Source organism: Gossypium arboreum, chromosome 13 (assembly GCF_025698485.1).
Source record: "Gossypium arboreum isolate Shixiya-1 chromosome 13, ASM2569848v2, whole genome shotgun sequence".
In the NCBI taxonomy this organism is placed as follows: Eukaryota; Viridiplantae; Streptophyta; class Magnoliopsida; order Malvales; family Malvaceae; genus Gossypium; species Gossypium arboreum.
In genome coordinates, this window is record NC_069082.1 from 129,453,047 (window position 1) to 129,474,526 (window position 21,480).

The 21,480-nt window shown below is 38.0% G+C and overlaps 4 protein-coding genes and 1 pseudogene across 5 annotated transcripts; 1 reads left to right on the forward strand and 4 right to left on the reverse strand.

Moving 5' to 3' along the window:
• Positions 1-1,021: 1,021 nt before the first annotated feature.
• Positions 1,022-2,263, reverse strand: LOC108485403 (SAGA-associated factor 11). Its single transcript, XM_017789236.2, has 3 exons — positions 1,916-2,263; positions 1,453-1,764; positions 1,022-1,325 (listed from the first exon to the last, which is right to left on the reverse strand). The coding sequence occupies exons 1-3, from the start codon at positions 1,946-1,948 to the stop codon at positions 1,131-1,133; spliced, it is 540 nt and encodes a 179-aa protein (XP_017644725.1). The 5' UTR covers positions 1,949-2,263; the 3' UTR covers positions 1,022-1,130.
• Positions 2,264-2,623: 360 nt separating this feature from the next.
• On the reverse strand, positions 2,624-4,843 carry LOC108484512 (probable phytol kinase 3, chloroplastic). Of its 2 annotated transcripts, none has more exons than XM_017788324.2 (6): positions 4,329-4,843; positions 3,991-4,058; positions 3,781-3,912; positions 3,486-3,601; positions 3,308-3,379; positions 2,624-3,162 (listed from the first exon to the last, which is right to left on the reverse strand). In XM_017788324.2, exons 1-6 carry the CDS (start codon positions 4,638-4,640, stop codon positions 3,095-3,097), a joined length of 768 nt encoding a protein of 255 aa, XP_017643813.1. In that variant the 5' UTR covers positions 4,641-4,843; the 3' UTR covers positions 2,624-3,094. The 2 variants fall into 2 exon arrangements, with proteins under 2 accessions (XP_017643813.1, XP_017643812.1); XM_017788323.2 differs by having other exon boundaries at positions 3,265-3,379; positions 4,329-4,824.
• Positions 4,844-5,945: 1,102 nt separating this feature from the next.
• Positions 5,946-9,682, forward strand: LOC108486205 (ethylene-overproduction protein 1-like). Its single transcript, XM_017790105.2, has 4 exons — positions 5,946-8,119; positions 8,197-8,485; positions 8,573-8,882; positions 8,974-9,682. Exons 1-4 carry the CDS (start codon positions 6,171-6,173, stop codon positions 9,186-9,188), a joined length of 2,763 nt encoding a protein of 920 aa, XP_017645594.1. The 5' UTR covers positions 5,946-6,170; the 3' UTR covers positions 9,189-9,682.
• Positions 9,362-14,706, reverse strand: LOC108486204 (ubiquitin-activating enzyme E1 1-like). Its single transcript, XM_053024156.1, has 7 exons — positions 14,445-14,706; positions 13,833-14,209; positions 13,117-13,334; positions 11,992-12,786; positions 10,824-11,692; positions 10,297-10,729; positions 9,362-10,199 (listed from the first exon to the last, which is right to left on the reverse strand). Exons 2-7 carry the CDS (start codon positions 13,975-13,977, stop codon positions 9,603-9,605), a joined length of 3,057 nt encoding a protein of 1,018 aa, XP_052880116.1. The 5' UTR covers positions 13,978-14,209; positions 14,445-14,706; the 3' UTR covers positions 9,362-9,602.
• A 334-nt stretch (positions 14,707-15,040) lies between these two features.
• LOC108484249 (ubiquitin-activating enzyme E1 1-like) lies at positions 15,041-20,891 on the reverse strand (annotated as a pseudogene).
• Positions 20,892-21,480: the final 589 nt, after the last annotated feature.

A 21,480-nucleotide genomic window follows, 5' to 3' on the forward strand; every position in this document is an offset into this window, starting at 1 on the left:
GAGATCATGTACATGTAGTTTTTCCTTTATTTCACAACATTGAATTGCAGAGAGGGGCATTTATCGTCTGGGTTTTTGCTGCATTAAGCCTTCTTCTCTACTCTCCTACAATTTAGAACAAAATATATATGTTAAAGCAACTATATTATTATTATTATTATTTCCCACTTGTATTTTTACTTTCTCCTTTTCACTAGGTTATTATCTGACTTACCCATAATAATATATAAAAGCCTTGTGAAATGACAAAATTTAGCCTGGACTGGTAACCATGGAACAATTGCATCAAACATAACTCTAGTTCAAGCTTGAAATATATACATATAGGTCGTTCAAATGCTAAAGATCAATTTTAATTTAAGAAAAGCTATGGTAAGACAAACTTCTGTACATAATTGCCTTCTGTTTTATGACATGATATCAACTCGTAGAAGAGGATGTTGCCAAGGTTCCCTCCCTTGTAGACTCTACTCTTTAACATCATACTTGGAATTTTAGAATCTTATATTTCTTGCCAATGTCAAATTCATTTTGCCAGAAATCCACAGAAAAATCCGGGTTCAAGTCTGTTGTAGTCTAGACATAGGTTCAAGTCCTAGTTGGTTAGGATATTCAGCTCTCATTGGGTTCTGAAAGACCCATTTCTGGTCCGTTGAACTAGTGGGTTCGAGTATATTGCAATTCGTCGGTTGGTTAGGATATTCGGCATTCACAGTAAGATCCGGGTTCAAGTCCCAGCAGCGTTTTCTTTTATCTTATAGTAAAGAAAAACAAGGAAGATGCATTAAGCTTGAGATATCTAAGAAATTGGCATATACTGCCGTCCACTGAAACACAATCGAATCAATTGCAATGAGACTTTACAGATGCTCTCAAGTCAATTTCGTTCCGCCCCTGCTCTACTTCTTTACTTTTCCCCAACTTGTCTTTTATAGCAGTTTAACACAGACCAAGAGAAATGAAAATGACAGATGCAACATACAATTCAAAAGAATCAAAAAAGCTTCTGCAAGTTGAATCATTCTTCTTAAATACTGCCTCCCATTTTTCCAATTAAGTTATCAACTATCTAGAGAGACAAGCTTGAGTTCAATTTAACTAGCTGCATTACACAAGTTAAAAGCCTTGGCTCAAGTTTTGTTCCATGGTTCCTCGTAGGTGCCATTTGAATACTCCTCCCCTGCAACACTAGGGGTTCCATTCGATAACCGATTTGTGCTGGTAGAATTCGAATAAGGAGAATAGGCAGAAACAGGGCTGCCTCGCGAATACCGGTTTTGTGCAGCTGTGCTACTCCTAGTAACCTTGAGACGTGCCTTTCTACCCTGTACCAGAACAATTATATAATGAAAGTTTCATGGAATGGCACATGATTCTCGATCGCAATAGGAGTCTATCATTATGGATAAATACAAACAGATGGAAATATGATAACTAGAAAATGGGAATTACCTTTCCCATGCATTTTTCCAAGTGAGGAGCAAACCTCCCTGCAGCAATGGATCTCCCACAGTTCATGCATTCAAATATTTCAGTGGCAACAGATGGGTGTGTTTGTCCAAATATATCCACTACATACTTGGTGTTTGTTTCACTGCTATTACTAGGATCAGCTACTCTTGCTCGGGCTTGAACTGATAACCTCATTTCTTCTTCTTCTTCCTCTAAATTACGGTCGAGCCCCAATTTTGCTATCCGATGACACTCGGATGCAACATCAACAATTATGGAATCCAAGAGATCTCCGAAAAAGTGAGATGAAAGCTGAAAAAGGCAATTCAATCGAAATCAATAAAGCATCTCTCTCCATCTTTGATATAATAAACCCTTATTCTCGTTCATCTCGTGTAAATAAAATCGTGAAATTACGGATTCGTTCTTCAGTTTTTTTCGTTTCAAAGAAAAACAGGGTTACCTGAGTATTTTTATCTTCATTTGGTCCAGACATGAGTTGTAAAGCAGATAATTTTAGCTCTATACAATAGCCCCCCGATTTTCGTTACCCTAACTCCGCAATTTGGGGCGCAGTAACCCTGTCGACACGATCCGATACGGATTCCGAAACGGGATACGTGTAAGATCCGGCAAAAACCAGCGGACACAACGGTGGGTGAAAACTGAGATGAAAAAGAAAAAAAAACCCTGATTTGCAGAGATGGACGATGGTAGGAGGAAGATGATGATAGAAACAATCAAATAAATGAAAGAAAAATTAGGGTGTAATAAGTATCTGTAAACTACACCCAGGTAACTAAATTATTAGTAAATTTATATTTTAGTCACTAAATTTAAAAATGTTACAATGTATTCATTAAATTATTTAAAAATTTTTATTAAGCCACTGAACTGTTAAGATTTTTTTTAAAGTTCAACTATCAAATAATGAGCGATAATTCGACAATCAATACAATAAATTAATACATATTAACGAGTAAAAAAACATATTTTAAATCCAAATTAATTTGATAATTTGTGTTGAAGATAGTTGAGAGAATTGTTTAAATTTTAATTCGAAAATTCATGAACTGTTTCATGAACAAAATTGTTGTCTTCCTTGCTACAAATTATTTGTCTTCTTTAAGTCAAAGAACAACAATATAATCACTTCTACGCGAATTCAAGCTTTGAAAAAGGATCTATGCCTACCTCGAAAAAAGGAAGAAGGTACAACTCAGAGAGTATTAGGAGAAAATTACTAGCACGCACACCACTAACAGATAAACTCCTACAAATTGATTTTACGAAACCAGTAAGAGATGAAGAGTTTGACCAATGAGCTAAGTTTGGAACCATGAATGAGACAGGCTCAAATGTTGCCATTAAGAAAGGCAGCTCGGGACTTGAACTTCAATGTCATCAGTGGAATATCATCATTGGCCACATTTCAAGCATTTTATATGTTACACTAAATTACAACATTTCTCATTCCCCAAATAAACACTGCTCCTACAACTACCCTCTGCATTCTAAGACTGATTCTTAAATCAGAAGACAAGGCTGCCGACCAATATTGAGGTTAATGTAACCGTGAGGTTGTCATCGAGCTCGGTACTAACTGGAAGTGACTCCACAAGTGCTGATGCGAGAGACACAATCAAGAAACCGAAAACAATCTCCGTACTCTCTTTGATATATCCAAAGTAGGAAAAATAATACATATACCTGTTATAACATTGCTTGTTGGCATTAATCAAAATAATAAATCATGTTTAGGGTTAGTCAGGAAAGAAAAAGCAAAAAGAGAAAAAATTCTAGACAGGTTACCCAACAGAGGTAAAAAAACCAGCTATTGCCATTGCAACACTACCAGCTATGGACTTGTTCTTATTGTAAGGAAGTTTCTGTCCACCAAATTGTCTTCCCACGATATCGGCAAAACCTTAAAACAGGTACAGATTGTTATCCAACTATCCATTTTGATTAATAAAGCAACTCAGAAATTCAAAGTACTTCTTAAAAGATTAAATGACTTAATTAGCTATTACCATCTCCAGCACAAAGGTTACATATTGCAGCAATTGCTATAGGTGAAGTCCTCCAATAGAATGCACAAGCCAAAGTAATCGTCGTAGCATAATAGAGTGGTCCTTTAAGAAGTTCCCTGATGCAAGGGACTGCGAGTTAGAAACGAGCCGTAAAGGGGTAAAAGATAACACACTGTTTTCCCCTTCTTTTGGTATTTTTCATGTCAGGATGAAGCACATACTCAACAAGCAAGAAATATAACTGATACTTCTAACATTGTACATAAAAAAGCTAAGCTTTAATCTTCATTCTCACCTGTAGTCACCATATCTGCTCATTGATTTCACAGTGGCTTCATCTTTCCATAGTCCAGAACCTATAAGAATCATACGCATTATGTTGACACCGGGTGTAATAGCTGCTAAAATTGCTCCCCGATACCCAGAACTGTAATGATTAGTATTAACAATTTCATCAAGCAATATATGGTAAAGCAATATAAAGCTGTCTCAATAAGATCATCACCTGTATAATGGCCAACAAAGCATGAAAACTAGCCCAATGCTTATGTGCACGAGTTTCCTATTCAGTTTCTGAACAAGAAAACAAAGAGACATTTGTTAACAGATTCCTATTCATTTATCATTTTGTATTGAATGCAGTAATCTAATTCCCTGAAATGATTAAACCCCCAAAATCTGGACTTTGAATCGCAATCGAAAAAGAGCATCTTTGAGCTGAGTAAGAGAAACGCCTTAGCAAGCGACGCCACAGGTATTAAGCCCGCGAACAGTTATGCAAGCAAGCTTTTACCGATAAACCCGGGAAAAAATAAAAAGAAAAAAGTTTGGCGGAGTTTTGACCTGGTCAAACAGGCCGCGTTTGGCGGTCTCCTGCCATAAACGGAGGACAGAGAGGGCGATGGAACCGCTAATGATGGCGGCGCAAGTGTCGGAAAAGACAGGATTTTGAGGGAATAACATGGCAGCAGCGGGAGCGGTTGGATTTCGGCGGGGTTTTCGGGACCAAAGAGTGAAATTGGTGGTGGTGTTGGCGGCAACGGCAAAGGAGAGAGAGAAAGGGGGCGAAACGTGAAAATCAAAGAGGAAAGGCTTAAGCTTTGGAATGGCTGTAATTGATTTGGCAGAGAAGAGAGAGACAGCTGCTGCAGCCATTCCAAAATATTTGTAGTAATTAGTTTTGTTGTTGTTTGGTTTGGGGATTGGGATTTGAGTGAGTTTGACTACATATTTTTTTATATTTTTTAAAAAAAGGAATTGACATTTTTGGTGGGTTTTTCAGTAGGCAAGGATGGTGGGTCAGAAAGCTGAAAGTGAACATCGCCTATTATCGATCTAATCAATACAAATAAAACCAAACTAGTACCCTCTCCTCATTAATATTTGTAGGCTGTGAAACTTTTATATTTGATGGTGTAGGTAAGTAACTCCATCCACCCACACCATTTACTTTTGTTTTACGTGGCAAAAAGGTAACGGTGTCTCCAGATTGCAATAAAAAAGCTAATGAACCACACAAGTAGGTATATTCTTGCATTATTCTCCTTGAATCAATATTGTAAACCATATATTTTCCTGAGAATGAGCTTTTCTCTCATAACATAAAACATATGCAAGAACCGGGTAATGAAACCTTGGTTGTGTTGACAAAGATTGAGACCTTCTCATCTTTTATGTCTACTAGCTGTTTATGATTTGGGTTTTAGAATCTACTAGACAAGTAGCTGACAGATCTAGCTTAACACATTGGACAACTACAATTAATTACCAGTTATAAAATATTGAACTTGTAACATCATATATCCTATGGCTATGCTTGTTTTTTGGCTTCCTTCACAACCACAACATTATCAACAAGCATCAATGTTTAATGGGCATTCAACATTAGAAAAAACTTTTGTCTATGATTCATTCAACATTTCATGGACATTTTGCACCATCTTGATGCACATTGAAGTTGAACTGCTCCTCTCTTTCTCAATCAACATGTCCAGGTAAGAAAAACAGGCTGGTACACACAACTCCCACATGGGGACCTAGCCACGTGATTACTTTCTTGGTTCTATGCTCTTCAGTCCTATATTTCGTATATTTTGTTTCAGACAATTTTGCAACTTGTAGTAATATATATGATGAATAAACAAACTGGAGATATTCACCACAACCTTCACAAACTAATCTTGGAAGAAACACAAACTATATTATATATATTAGGTTCATTGTTTACCTCTGTTGTTTAGGGAATCATTATCAATAAAATGTCTTAGCATATGCATGGCAGATACATTGTTTAATGTAAATGAATCGACAGTTGACCAAGATTAGTGGGTCCCCGTTCTCATCCTCATATGATGCTTCACTTGGTAATTGATCCAGCTCCATACTGCTGCTTTTTAACATTGGAGTTAGCAACCAAATCAACCATTTTTCTTTTGGGTTAACTACAACACCATCACCAATACCTCCAAAGAATCTATCCTATGGAAACACCTTTATTTGTATTGAGCTTTCTTCTTCCCTGCATATCACATTCGCTGGTGGTTGAAGAGAGAAATGTAAGAGGTAAAAAACAATGTTGCTTAAAGCTCTTCTCTTTATTGATTTTTTAATGTAAAGATTGGACATTTCTATGTTGAATCTAGTTAGGAGATTTATTTGAAATATAGTATATGTATTGAATAGAAAATGCTTGGTCTTAAAAAGTTAATAGAGAGATTCAAAGGCACTCAAGTTCATGCCTTGAATCCACCAGGTAGCAATGGTGTTAACACTACTGGTTCTTCTTCTACACCCGGCAATTGTAGAGTTAAGTTTAAAGGATCAAAACAGAAATCCTCTAAGGCCTGCTCTGGTTCAGGAGCTGAAACTCTTATTCCTTTTGGATTCCCTAGAACTGACCACCTTGAGCCATCCATAGAACCTCACTTGAAACCTATTCAGTTAATAGAAACCTTAGCTGATCTCTTTCGCCGGTCTGAAGCTTGTTTAGAATCTGAGAAATCATTAATATACATTGAGCAGTACTCGATTTTGAGCAGCCTTGGTGATCCGAAGTTACTGAGAAGATGCCTCCGTGCCGCAAGGCAACATGCCTTGGATGTGCACTCAAAGGTAGTTTTATCAGCTTGGTTGAGGTATGAGAGGAGGGAAGATGAGCTTGAAGGTGTGTCCCCAATGGATTGCAGTAGTAGATTCATTCTTGAATGTCCTAAGGCCACTCTTGTATACGGGTATGATCCAAACTCGATTTATGACAACTGCAAGTGTTATCAAGAATGTGCCAAGTCCACTGATTCGCATATCTCTAAGGTGAAAACATTGGAAGAAGATAGTGATGTTTCATTTTGCGTAGGCAATGAGGAGATTGATTGTATTCGATTTAAAATTGCTGCACTTTCTAGACCACTTAAGGCCATGTTATATGGTAGTTTCAAGGAGTCAAAAAGTTGTAAAATCGATTTTTCACATACTGGTATCTCTGTAGAGGGAATGAGAGCTGTGGATTTGTACAGTAGGACTAGGAGGGTGGATTTGTTTCATCCTGAGGTTGTTTTAGAGCTCTTATCGTTTGCAAATAGGTTCTGTTGTGAGGAAATGAAGTCCGATTGTGATATTCATTTAGCTTCTTTAGTGAGCTGTATAGAGGATGCTTTGATCCTTATCGAATACGGGTTAGAAGAAAGGGCGAATTTTCTAGTAGCTTCATGTTTACAGTTGTTGTTAAGAGAACTCCCAACTTCTCTTTATAACCCCAAAGTGATGAAAATGTTTTGTAGCTTTGAGGCAAAGGAGAGATTAGCATCAGCAGGGCATGCTTCTTTCATCTTGTATTATTTCCTAAGCCAGGTGTCTATGGAAGTGAATACAGTGTCGAATGTGACCGTGATGTTGTTAGAAAGGTTGAGAGAATGTGCGGCACAAAAATGGCAAAAGGCTCTAGCTTTGCATCAACTGGGATGTGTGTTGCTTGAGAGACAAGAATATACAAGTGCTCAATGTTGTTTCGAAGCAGCTGCTGAGGCAAGCCATGTTTATTCATTAGCTGGTAATGCAAGATGCAGATTCAAGCAAGGACAACGGTACTCAGCTTATAAGTTGATGAGCTTGGTTATCGCCGAGTATAAAGCAGTTGGCTGGATGTACCAGGAACGATCTTTGTATAATGTTGGGAAGGATAAGATTGATGATTTGAACACTGCAACAGAGTTGGATCCCACCCTTGTGTTCCCGTATAAATATCGAGCAGTCTTGAAGGCCGAGGAGAAGCAAACTACTCCTGCTATTTTGGAGATTGATAGAATCATAGGATTCAAACTTGAACCAGACTGCTTAGAATTACGAGCTTGGTTCTTCATAGCAATTGAGGATTATGGAAGTGCTCTGAGAGATGTTCAAGCACTGTTTACTTTGGACCCAAATTATAGGATGTTTGATGAGCACGTAAGCGGGGATAATTTGATTGAGTTCCTCAGCCTTAAGGTTGAACAAGGAAGCCAGGCTGATTGCTGGATGCAACTTTATGATCGATGGTCGTGTTTAGATGATATCGGCTCACTAGCAGTAATTCACCAGATGCTGGTTAATGACCCTGGAAAAAGCCTGCTTAGATTTCGGCAATTTCTACTTCTTTTGAGGTAAGTTCTATGTTATCAAGCTTGATCTTGCTGTATATTATAAGATGAAGAATGGCGAATAACAATAACATTTGCAGGTTAAACTGCCAAAAGGCTGCTATGCGATGTTTGCGATTAGCTCGTAACCTTTCTAGTTCTGAACACAAAAAGCTAGTTTACGAAGGATGGATTTTACACGACACTGGCCATCGTGAAGAAGCTATTGCTAGAGCTGATGAATCCATTTCGATCCAGAGGTCATTTGAAGCCTTTTTCTTGAAAGCTTACATATTGGCAGATACGAGTCTGGGTCCCGAATCCTCTTATGTCATTCAACTTCTCGAGGAAGCCATTAGATGTCCTTCGGATGGTCTTCGTAAAGGACAAGTGAGTAAATATAGGCTTGGACTCCACCATTTGGTGTCATCGTGGATACTAATTTGATTGTTTATGGACTATGGTGATGTTTTGCAGGCACTCAATAATTTAGGCTCTATCTATGTGGATTGTGGTAAACTGGATGAAGCTACAAACTGTTATATGAATGCCCTTGAAATCAAGCATACAAGAGCTCATCAAGGGTTAGCCCGTATTCATTTTTTAAGAAATAAGCGAAAAGCCGCATATGATGAGATGTCCAAACTGATAGAGAAGGCATGTAGTAATGCCTCGATATATGAAAAGCGGTCTGAATATTGTGATGGTTCGATGGCCAAGAATGATCTCAACATGGCAACCAGACTGGATCCACTTAGAACATACCCATATAGATACAGGGCAGCTGGTAATTTTCTATTTTCTTTTCTCTGTTTGGCGAAACTTGTGTCGCTGAGCCATGAAATAGTAATACTGACATGCTGCGTTTACTTGATCAGTGCTGATGGATGAGCAAAAAGACAGTGAGGCAATTAAGGAGGTTTCAAAAGCTATAGCTTTCAAGCCTGACCAGCAAATGCTTCATCTTCGAGCCGCTTTTTATGAGTCAATTGGTGACCTGAAATCGGCTGTTTGTGATTGTGAAGCAGCTCTTTGCTTGGAACCCAATCATATAGACACGCTTGATTTGTATAATAAAGCCAGGGGAAAGTGATAGGCTGTGTCTTTGTTACATTTCTAATGAACCTGTGTTTCAAAGGCACATAACCAATTGACTAAGAGGATGTACGTTGGAGAGGGACTGTGACTACCCGACAAGAACAATTTCGTAGGTCAAATCATTCATTTGGTAATTTGCAGCGATAAACGATGAAAACAAACAGCTAATTTGTTAAAGAATTAGTAATTCTTCTTCTAGATGAGGCTGAAATATGAAAGTTAATGATTCAGGCAAAACAAGTTCATTAAGCCAAACATATACAAAGCGATTTATGGTAGGTACTATTCTTTCTTATTAATACACAAATGGTGAATGTAGAGCAATAAAGTGAGTATCGGAAACCCAAAGTAGTTTTTAAGTTGAATCGGCTATCCATTTTGTGTGGAGTTTTAGCCTAAAATAAGAAACCTAGGCGAAGTAGATAGATATTTGTGGAATGTCAATATCATTGTCCTCATCATCCTCGCAAGCCACAACGACATCCAGGTGCTTTCCGTTTGGGCCCAATTCAGCCTTAGCCACTTCAAGGGCTAGATCTACCATCTTCTTGTCCATTCGTTCTCTGTGCCGAAGAAACATGCTATTATACAACAAGCAACTTCCATAAGATATACTGTAGGCATTCAACCCCTTATCTTTCAGCCACTGGATGAGTTCTCTCAAACTTGGGTTGCCTTTCAGGATCCATCGGTCCCAAACAGTCCAGCTCATGTCACTGTGTTTGATGGTTTTGGGTGGAACCGGCTCTGCCATAGAGAATAGAGGCAGTGCAAGGTTTGCGAAAGTGTTACGGTAGTCTTCCAGTTTGTGTCCTCCATCCAGAGCTTTGTAAAGTTCCAGGCAGACGAGACCAGTGGCCATAGCTGTGGAAGTGGCAATTGCAGGGATAATTCTTCCAGCAATGAACTTGGCTTTCAGCTTGTCCACCTCTGGAATGCTGTAGTTCCTGGCCCTCATATTTGCAAGCCCAGCTATCAGATCCATATGGTAGTTTGTATCATCATCCTAAAGAATTTTAGAGAAAATATTAATATAAAAGCATTCATTGGCTTCAAAAACTAAAAATTGTATACATGGTAAATATACAAGTGATAAGGCGAACCTTCTCAAACTGAATAGGTTTCATCTTGAACCCTAGTGGCAAATTTTTCGTGCAAAGCTCTAACTTGAAGATGAGTTCATCGATAACTGCTGCATCATCTATAGATGCAACAGAGAGTGTAGTAGCCTTCTCATCCGTTACAATTTTTAAATCTTTCTTCGGCTCAAAGTCTGGGACTATTAGTTTCTCAATAGCCTCAGCCAACATCTTCGGATGCTCAATCCAATCAGGAATAGGAATGCCAAATGTTTCAGCCCTCAGGATAGAAGCAGCCATAACAAATTGCAGATGACTTGGGTCAACTACTGAGAACTGAAGTGGCTGAGGGAATCTTTTTGGGGCAGACCAGAACGGAGCCCCTGTACTGGTTGCAGCATCTTCAGGAAACGTATAAATCAGCTGCTTTACACGATTCACGAAGTAGTCTTCAAATCTAGATGCAAAAGAAGGATAATGTCAAAAAGAGACACAACAAAAGCACCATCTTCACTTATGAATATAGTATCAATTTAATGTCAAAGAAGTACCTTAGTCGAGCCCAAGCAATGCAGTCTTGGAATGTTTCACACTTCTCTTTCTCAAGGCATTCAAGAACCCGTTCCAAATTATCTCTAGCTTGAGCATCACCAGCATTCCTTTGTGCAGTTTTGTACTCAACTGGGTTAGACAGATATGCATTTACTTCAGCAGGAGTTTTCTCAAGAAGACCCTCAAACTCAGATCGAGCCCATGTCAAACAATGGTCAATATTGTGAGGGAACGAATGCACAGTGCACATAGGAGCCTGTTTCTCAGGTGGGTCTCTTGAAGCACCATAGTTTTCAGTTAGGTGAGGAATGACCATCTGAGTGTTGCATTTAGCACCTAGGGTTCCTGACTCAAGAAGTGGTTTCTGGAAATATAAGCACCTCTGATCAATATAAAGCCTAGCATTAACATTATCCAATGCATTGATAATCACGGTTAAATTCTCCCAGAAGGTGTCATCGAACACATTTTCAGTTTCAGGACCCACGCGGTTTTGCAAAGCTTCAATGTTTAAACGAGAATTTATTGATGCAGCAGCAGAAGCAGCAACTGTGGATTTGGCCTGCCCAATATTCCAATCCCGGAAGAGAAACTGCCTGCTCAAGTTGCTCTTCTCAATTACATCATCATCAGTGACAGTTAGCTTTCCTTGGTCACCACATGAAACTCCCATCAGAGCAATATTTTTTAAGAACTCACAACCTAGAGCACCAGATCCCACGATGAATACTTTTGCATCCTCCAGTTTCTTTTGGAGCTTGGACCCAAACACTGAAATTTGTGCATCATAACGGGTATTTAATGGTTTTAAATCACTAGGGTCCAGAGGCTCTGTAGGAAGTGACTCCACTGAGTCAAAATAAAAGAACTGTATAACCAAATGATAGAGGATTAGTATAATAGAAGAAATAATTAGGTTGCATAAGTTTCAATAAATTTTACAGTCAATGTCATAAACTCTTATTAAGTCTCAGAGATGGTGAAGAAGAGGATGGGGAGGTGATAGATGTTTGAGCCACAGTCCAAGGTATTTCATCCCATTAATATTCCAAAAGCACAGTATGATTAAAATTTTAAATTCAAAATCCATGCATAAGGGTAAGTGAGAGTAAATTCAATTTATACAGTGCAACACAAGGCAATTTGCAAAAGATAAATGATACTGACCTGAAAGAGGGGATGAAACTTTCCAGAGCATGCTTTGACAACCTCTTGTCCTACAATTCCACCAAACATGGCAGCCATGGGATTCAGTACAGCTCTGGCACCAAAGGCAAAGTTTCGCAAAAGTTTTGGGTTGATATCTTCCACCTTTCCATCTCCCACTCTCTCATTAATGTTACCAGCGATAGAAATAAGCTTATTGGCATCTTCTTCTGAACCAGCAACTGGAAAACGTCCTAAATCAGAGACAAACTTATCCAGTGCTTGGAATGCTATGTGTAACAGAGGTGGACGGTCAAACTTTGAGAAATCACTCAGCAGAAATTCACCAGGGTCTTTGAGAGCCTCTCTTAATGGTTTGAAATTTAACACCTTTGGCTGTTTCACTTGTGTAACAATACCTCCTTTAATATACGTACCAAATTTGGTAGTATCCTCTTCAAGAGTAAATGAATACGGCCTTGCCATCTTAATCTTCCTTGGTTTTCCATCATTTAGTTCTGTCATTCCATGAACTTCGGAGAAGACAACGAGATCCCCATCTTGAAACTCAAGCCTTTCATCATCAACACATGATACAAATGCTGGGTAGTCATTGCTTATAGATGCAATTATACCCGTATGAGGATCCTCTCCGTCAACATCAACTACAGTGAACTCAGGTCCAAAATCACAAAATATAGAACCGAAAAGACCTCTAACTTCAGCCTTGATGAAAGAGATAGGAGGATTATAATTATGACAATAATCATCAAACTCAATAGCTTTCTCAAAACTGATATCAGTAAATACAACAGCCTGCACAATGAAAGATGAAGGCAAGGTTATGTGATGGAATAGCAGAGAATGTACAGATCCTCAAAATACTCGTGCAACATAGAGCAAGATTTTAGCTCAAATTGCAGATTATTTTCCAGGTAAATACACTCTCAGGAAATCTCCATCATATCACATCTTCCTAACTGTATCAGATATAAATAGTGGAATTTGAGGTGATGATAATTGAAGTTCAGCATGATTTCTCAAGGTTTGTTACAAAACAAATGGAGCAAGTTCCAAATTCAGTTAACCATTAAAAAGAAAACAAGGTAAGCAATTATAGACAGGGTAGATCCAAAGACTAAGTACCTGGAAGTTGGAAAGTTGTTCCTTGGTTAATTTTGTTGTTAAGGTGGAAATGATCACAGCATTGTTAAGTTCCTGCAACTTCTGAACAGAAGCAACAGCCCTGTTTTTACCAACATCAGTCTCGGAAAACACAAAATTGCTGGACAAATCCCACACTTCCACCACCCCTTCATCATGCAAAGTCACTGATTTGACACCAGCGAGAATGAGATTCTTTGCTGCACAAGCAAAAGAAATAAGAGTCTCAGTGAGATACCAATCTATAATCATTATCATATATACATCCCAAAATATAACCAAAAGATATCACAACCCAGGGATTGAGAATGGGAAATTCTATATGGATCACAGATTAATTAGTTCTGGCATAATTTTTAGCTCGTAATTTTCAACATTAGCACATGAATTTCCATCAGCTTTCCATCAACCCATTAGAAACTCAGCTACCGATGTTTACAAAAGCAAATTCAGAAACAAAAACCGATCCATCAAATTGAATCAGCAAAACAAGACATTCCTAAATATCATCAACTTTTAATCTCGTGATTTCTGAAACAATCTATTAGATCATGCAACTAGTACAAATTGGAATATGGGATCTATCACAACACATAAGGAACGGAAAATTATCATCGCTTATAGATAAGATACAAATAAATTTTCTTTCACCAAAATTAAGAAAGGATAGAAAGAAATCAAAATTCGAGAACTCATACCAATCTCGGCTCCAAGACCTTGCATCCCGGAAATAAGAATATTCGATGCGAAAAGCCGCCTCATAGTCTCACGGCCATAGACGGCCAGCTGCCGACTATGGAGATCTTCATCGATTTCAGTGTAATTTGCACCGCCAAGAGCCATGATCGACGGTGAAGATTCAACTACTCTACTGTTACTCTGATCGCTGTTACTTCCAAGAATTGCACTAATATCACCGTTATTAACCGCGACGGCGACGATGCAGCTATCAATGTGGTGTGTGTTAAAGGTTGATGAGACCGCGGGTATCGGTGGTAGCAGTGGTTTGGGGGGTCAGCTTCTATAACTACTACTCTATTATCAACAGTAGCTCTATAGAATATAGAGTGAGAAACTGCCGAAAATGCCACAAAAACACCATGGAAATTACGATGAGTGCCACGATGTAATATAGTAATATAAAAGTAGTAAACAACTATGGCGGACGAGAGGAAGAAGATTATGATAGAAATAACAAACAAACAGAAATTATGAAATCCAACCTAAAGCCTAACTTGAACATGGTTTGAAGGCATAGAGTGTACAATATAATGGTCGAAAGAAGAAATGAGATTGATAAGATGATTTACCCAGGAAGAAAAGGAGAGAATCAGCTGGAAATGAGTTGAGACTTGAGACAGAAAGATGATTTTATCATCTGCTGAAAGATCACTGTTGCCATTTGAAAGTTTAGTTAAGAATATAGAATATAGAATATAGAATATATGATCGAATGGCTAATGGCTAATGGCGAATAGCGATGGGCGACCGAGGTTGACCTCACGTATAAGAATCCAAATTTTCTTCTTTCTTTCATGTCTCTTTTACAATTTTTTTTTTAATGTTATGAATGAAAATCCAAAAGTTTTTTTCTTGCGATATAAGCAATCTTTTACTCGTGAAAGTTGCTCAATTAGAGCTTACTTTCTAAATTAAAAAAAAATAGCAAAAGTTTAAATAAAAGTTTTCAATAAAAATTAATTTATATAAAATTTTAACTTACCAAATGTAATTGGTGTTATATTTTTATTTTATGTTGTTAAAACTTCTGGGAGAAGGAATTCTGATTTCGTAAGTAAAATTATAACTGGATGGTATAAAAGGAATAAAAAGTAATTAATTGACCATTAAAATTTTCAATTTATATTAACTATATTTGTAAGTTAAAAAAAAAAAAGAGAAGAAATTCAACCATAAATGTACCTTCGAAATTAAATATTACAAACATTTTTTTTATCAAGTTTTCAAATCCCAACCGGAATGAATACTTAAGAAATTTAGAACCGAGCAGATGCTAACATTACTGTACATATTTACAAGAGAAGCATGCATGGCCAAGAAATGACGTGAGAAAATTATTATTATCATATTCTACAACTACACTAATCTAATGCTATATGAAATGTGCAAGGTCTTTGGCAGAATTTAATCCATTTGTATGTTCATCCGCTATTAACACCAGATCATCAGAATAAAACTTGAAGCAGCCTTAAACCTCGGTGATTAGAAGAAAACTTCTGTCAGTGGTAGTAGATGGATATCGGAGGAATGTCCATATCGTTGCCTTCATTATCATCACATGCCACTGACACATCCACGTGGGATCTATATGGAGGCAATCCTGCCTTGGCAAATTCCCGAACCACTTCCACCACTTTCTTATCCAATCGTTGCCGGTGCCTCAGGAACAAGCTGTTGAAGAGCAGGCAATTTCCATAGGATATGCTGTAAGCATTTAAACCATTGCCTTTGAGCCATTTGATGACTTGTTTCAGTGTGGGGTTATCTCTCAAGACCCACCTGTCCCATACAGTCCACTTCATGTCACGGTGTTTCAGGACCTTGGGTGGGACTGGCTCAGCCATAGAGAACAAAGGCAGTGCTAAATTTGTGAATGTATTTCGATAGTCCTCCACTTTATGTGCTCCATCTAGAACCTTGTATAACTTGAGGCAGACAAGGCCTGTAGCCATAGCCGTTGCAGTGGCAATTGATCGTATGATTCTTCCAGCAATTAACTTTGCTTTTAACTTATCCACCTCGGGAATGCTATGGTTCCTTGCCCTCATATTGGCAAGCCCAGCAATAAGATCCACATGAAAGTTTGTATCATCATCCTGCAATTCAAGGAATCACAGGTTGATTAAAGATGCTCAATTGACACCAAAAGAAAAGTTATTTGTAACCGGAATTTAAAAGATAAACCTCAAACCTAGTTTCCTACTAACTAGTCGTAAACCAAAATTTTCCACCAATTATCATAATAGCTACAAAAAATTTCTAGAAATAAGAAAAATAATCCAGAATAGCACAACTAGTTATCCCAACAGAGAACATATGAGCAAACCTTTTCAAATTTAATTGGCTTCATCCTGAATTCGGATGACAGATTGTTCCGGCAAAGCTCTAACTTCAAGAGTAACTGATTAATAACAGCTACATCATCTACAGAGCCAGCAGAACGTGTAGCCTTCTCATCTGTCGCAATTTTCACACCTTCCTTTGGCTGAAAATCGGGGACTATTACTTTCTCAACTGCCTCAGCCAACATCTTAGGGTTCTTCACCAAGTCAGAGACAGGACTATCAAATGTTTCAGCTCTAAGTATGGATGCTGCCATAATAAATTGGAGTTGGCTAGGATCAACTGCTGAAAACTGAAGTGGATGTGGGAATCGCTTTGAAGCAGACCAGAAGGGAGCCCCGGTACTGGTTGCAGCATCCTCAGGAAATGTAAATTTTAACTGCTTAATCCGGTTAACAAAATAGTCTTCAAATCTGAGCGCACAAGAAGCATTATGTCATTATAAGAAGTTTGTATTAGAAACAAATGCAAACAAAGCATTTTTCCTCGATCACATAAAGCACTACCTTAGGCGAGCCCAGGTCACACAACCCTGGAATGTCTCACATTTTCCCCGATCAAGACACTCGAGGATGCGCTCCAAGTTATCCCTAGCCTGAGCATCAGCAGCATTTCTCATTGAGGTGGCATATTCAACCGGGTTGGATAGATAGGCATTCACTTCAGCAGGAGTTTTCTCAAGCAAGCCCTCAAACTCAGATCGAGCCCATGTCAAGCAGTGGTCAATATTATGTGGAAATGAGTGCACTGTGCACACGGGTGCTTGTTTTTCAGGTGGGTCTCTTGAGGCTCCATAGTTCTCAGTCAGATAGGGAATCACCATCTGAGTGTTGCATTTAGCACCAAGAGTTCCTGATTCAAGAAGTGGTTTCTGGAAATACAAGCACCTCTGATCAACATACAGCCTAGCATCAACATTATCTAATGCATTAATGGCCACTGTTAGGTTTTCCCCGAAGGCATCATTAAACACACTCTCAGTTTCAGGACCTACGCGATTTTGCAAAGCTTCAATTTTAAGCTGAGAATTTATGGATGCAGCAGCAGAAGCAGAAATAGTTGATTTAGCCTGCCCAATGTTCCAATCACGGAACAAAAACTGCCTGCTGAGGTTGCTTTTCTCAATTACATCATCATCGGCGATTGTTAGCTTGCCCTGGCTCCCACATGAAACACCCATCAATGCTAGATTTTTTAGGAACTCACAGCCTAGAGCACCAGATCCAACTATAAAAACTTTTGCATCCTTCAGCTTCTTCTGAAGTTTAGTGCCAAACACCAATATTTGTGCATCATAACGACTATTCAATGGTTTAAAATCATTGGGGTCCAAAGGTTCAACAGGAAGTGACACCACCGAGTCAAAGTAGAAGAACTGGTAAAAACATAGTGAAGGTTAAACTTCCACTAAAAGTAGAGTTGAAAAGAAGATAGCAATATATATAAGCAGTGAAACTGTCGCAAATTAAATAAGTCGAAGAAAATTGCTATAGATTAGGTTCTTGAAAGTGATTGAGCTGAAAAGCTTCCAATTCACCTTCTACTTAACAAAGCTTCTAATTCTAATAAAACCAAAAATTAACTGTCTAAAAAATAAACATTAGAGGTGCTTAAAACTTCAAAACAGGTTCATCAATTTGCATTAATTAGACATAAAGCCCAAATAGCATATGCAAGAATGTATAAATTATGTGTGCGGAGGCATCCATACATGCATGTGCAAATAGGCAGCCAGATATACATGTGCCTCATGACAATCAGACAATACATATGAGGTAGACAGAGAAGGAGAAAGAAAGAGAGAGAGTGTTCCAGCCAACCTGAAAAAGAGGATGAAATTTTCCAGAACATGCTTTAACAACCTCTTGTCCCACAATTCCCCCAAACATGGCAGCCATGGGATTAAGTACTGCTCTGGCACCAAAGGCAAAGCACCTGAGAAGTTTTGGGTTAATATCTTGCACTTTTCCCTCTCCAAGGCACTCATTGATGTTAGCAGCAATAGATGTGAGCTTCTCAGCATCCTTTTCTGACCCAGCAACAGGTAAGCAGTCAAATTCAGATATAAACTTATCCAATGCTTGAAATGCTAGGTGCAGGAGAGGTAAGTGGTCGAACTTTGAGAAATCACTCAGAAGAAAATCACCAGGATCTTTAAGAGCTTCTCTCAATGGCTTGAATTTTAACACCTTCGGCTGTTTCACCTGTGAGACAATGCCACCTTTCACATATGTACCAAAATTTGTTGTGTCCTCCTCAAGAGTAAATGAGTATGGCTTTGCACTTCTAATTTTCTGGGACTTTCCGTCATTGAGCTCTGTCATTCCTTGAACTTCAGAGAACATAACAAAATCCCATCCTGAAACTCAAGTCTTTCATCATCAATGCATGAAACTAGGGTAGGGTTGTCATTACTGATGGATGCAATTATGCCTGTGTGTGGTTTCCTCTCTGTCAACATCAACAACAGTAAGCTGGGGACCAAAGTCACAAAAGATATAACCGAAAAGGCCTCTTACTTCAGTCTTGACAAATGAAATGGGGGGCTTATGATTATGGCAGTAGTCATTGAATTCAAGGGCTTTTTGAAGTCTTAGATCAGTGAATACAACGGCCTGCACCAGTTAGAAAAGAACCAACTGAATACAACACGATATCAGCAAAAAATATAACAAGAGAGAGGACACAGGGTAGCCACGAACATAAAACCTTGAATTTAGTGGAACTTTATTTTTCCAAGTGCCCAAACTCTGTAGTCTCTAGTCTACCAGCAAATCCAGTAGAACAAATTGTTTTCAGCTCACATTTTTATCCCCAAGCATCCGAACACTCATGTTACTTTGACTCTTTATTTACCTTTTAAGTATCTACATCCGACACATATTTGGACACAAGTACGGGGACCAGTCCTACAAATATACAGAAAAACTTAGGAAAAATATGAGCATTCCTGTGTTGGACAGGTACCCACATCCAACATTCACCTTTGAATCTAAATAACCTAACCCAACACCAGATTTCAATGCTAACAAGAAAAATCACGTAAGGCTAAACTTGATACTAAGACATTTCAAAGAACAAGATTCATCAGCAAGCAACTTAACATGAGGGAAATACCTGGAAATCAGAAAGATGTTCTTTTGTCAACTTTGTTGTTAAGGTGGAAACCAGGACAGCATTATTTAACTCCTGCAACTTCTGAACAGAAGCAAGTGCCCTATTCTTACCAACATCATTCTCAGAGAAAGCAAAATTACTTGACAAATCCCACAACTCCACTATTCCTCCATCATGCAAGGTGACAGACTTGACACCAGCAAGAATGAGATTCTTAGCTGCAGAAAGCAAAAAATAACATTGAAGCGAGCAAAACTTGGCAACCATAGACTTAACAATACAGGTATTAAATCAAATAAAACGAAGGGTTTTTACTTTTATATTTTTCTCCTGCAGTCTTGCTCATAATTAGATTAGCACACGGCAAGCTTATAAACCTGCTTATGGAGCTATTGAACTCCAAAGTTAAATGTATAAAGATTATAATCTGTAATGATTATGCTAAATACACAGATGTTCAGGGTTCCGTCCTAAGTTCTCAGAATGCTATTAACAACAGCATTTCAACTAATGGTGGACCAATAACGCTATAAATGACTGTAAACAACAATAACACAGTGCGCAATGCTGCACTAATGTAATTAATACCTCAAAGTCATAGATATAGTTATCATGCAGAACAAGAAACTCGTTAAAGAACGCCATAAGAAAAAATGGGCACCCCAAAGCAATTGATTTTTGAAAAGAACAAGAAAGTGATTCATTTTCAAGAACATAAAGCAAATTCAAGAAAGTAGGAAATCAATACCAATTTCGGCACCGAGTCCCTGCATCCCGGAAATGAGGATATTGGAGGCGAAAAGATGCTGCATAGTCTCATGGCCATAAACAGCAAGCTGCCGGCTGTGTAGATCCTCATCTATATCATTATGTTTCGCTTAGCCGAGAGTCATGATCGATGGCTCGACCACGCTACTGCTACTATGGCTACTACTATTGTTCCCTACGGTTACGGGGTTGTTACTAACCGTCAAACAGGTGGCAGCAATGGCACAAATACGATGCTTCTTGATCGCCGATGTGACACAAACGTCTTTTATATTGTTGTTTTCACTCTCTCCTACAACCGCTCCTTCACCCGCTCTCTTTCTTGGAAGCATATAGTACAGTAAATTGCCAAGAAACACAATAAAAAAATTACCGTCAATGCCACAAATGCATACACAGTTTCTAATATCATTCATCCCCCAAACATTTTCATTTCAACCAAAGAAATATGAGCGAATCCTAAACATGATCATTCTTTTTATTCTTATTCAAGCAATTAAACGACTGAAAATTGAAAAATAAAAAAAAGGTACCTACTAGGATCTGATAAAAGAAGAGAAGAAAAGTTGCGGGAAAATAGGAGAGAGAACTAAATGATGGGAATTGTTGTTCAATGAGCTTATTACGGTTCAATGGGGAGTTAATATAAGGAGAATGAGGGGAAGGGCATTTATGGACTTGCAAAAAGTTATTCTTTTGAGGGTTTTGGGTCTGTGCAATGCAAGCAACCATTTTCATTTTTTCTCTGTTTTGGGTTTTTGAGACACGAGGGGAGGATAAAATTTAACTCAGGTGGAATTACGTGGGCCGTACAAGGCAATTAAACGGTCAATGAATGGATCATGTTCAAGTAAAAGGAGATTTTAGGTTAAATTTTTCTATCAGTCCCTGTATTTTGCAAAGTTGTGTATTTAGTCTCTACACTTTTTTAATTTCTTAAATTACAGTCCTCACCAAATATATTATCATATATATAATGTCGTGTTAGCTTACTATTTCTCACTGAGAATCCAATTAATAGATTAATAACTATAATTTGTATCAAGATTGAATTTTCAAAATTCAAAAAAATATGAAAACTTAGAATGATCCAATTAGAAAATATTGATCAAATCTACAATTATACACGCTTAAAGTGTTTCCTGATAATATTGATAGTTTTTTATATAGATTCTTGTTTGATAGCAGTGGTAGAGCTAGGAGGTTAGCAAGATCCCTAAAATAGAATTATTTTTATTTAAGTCATTTATAAGTTATAAAATTTTAAATTAGTAAAGGTAAAATTATGTTTTGGCCTCCCAAAGTGATAAAAATTTGATTTAATCTTTTAAAATTATAAATATATAAACTATTAAAACTGTAAAATTATATTTAGGA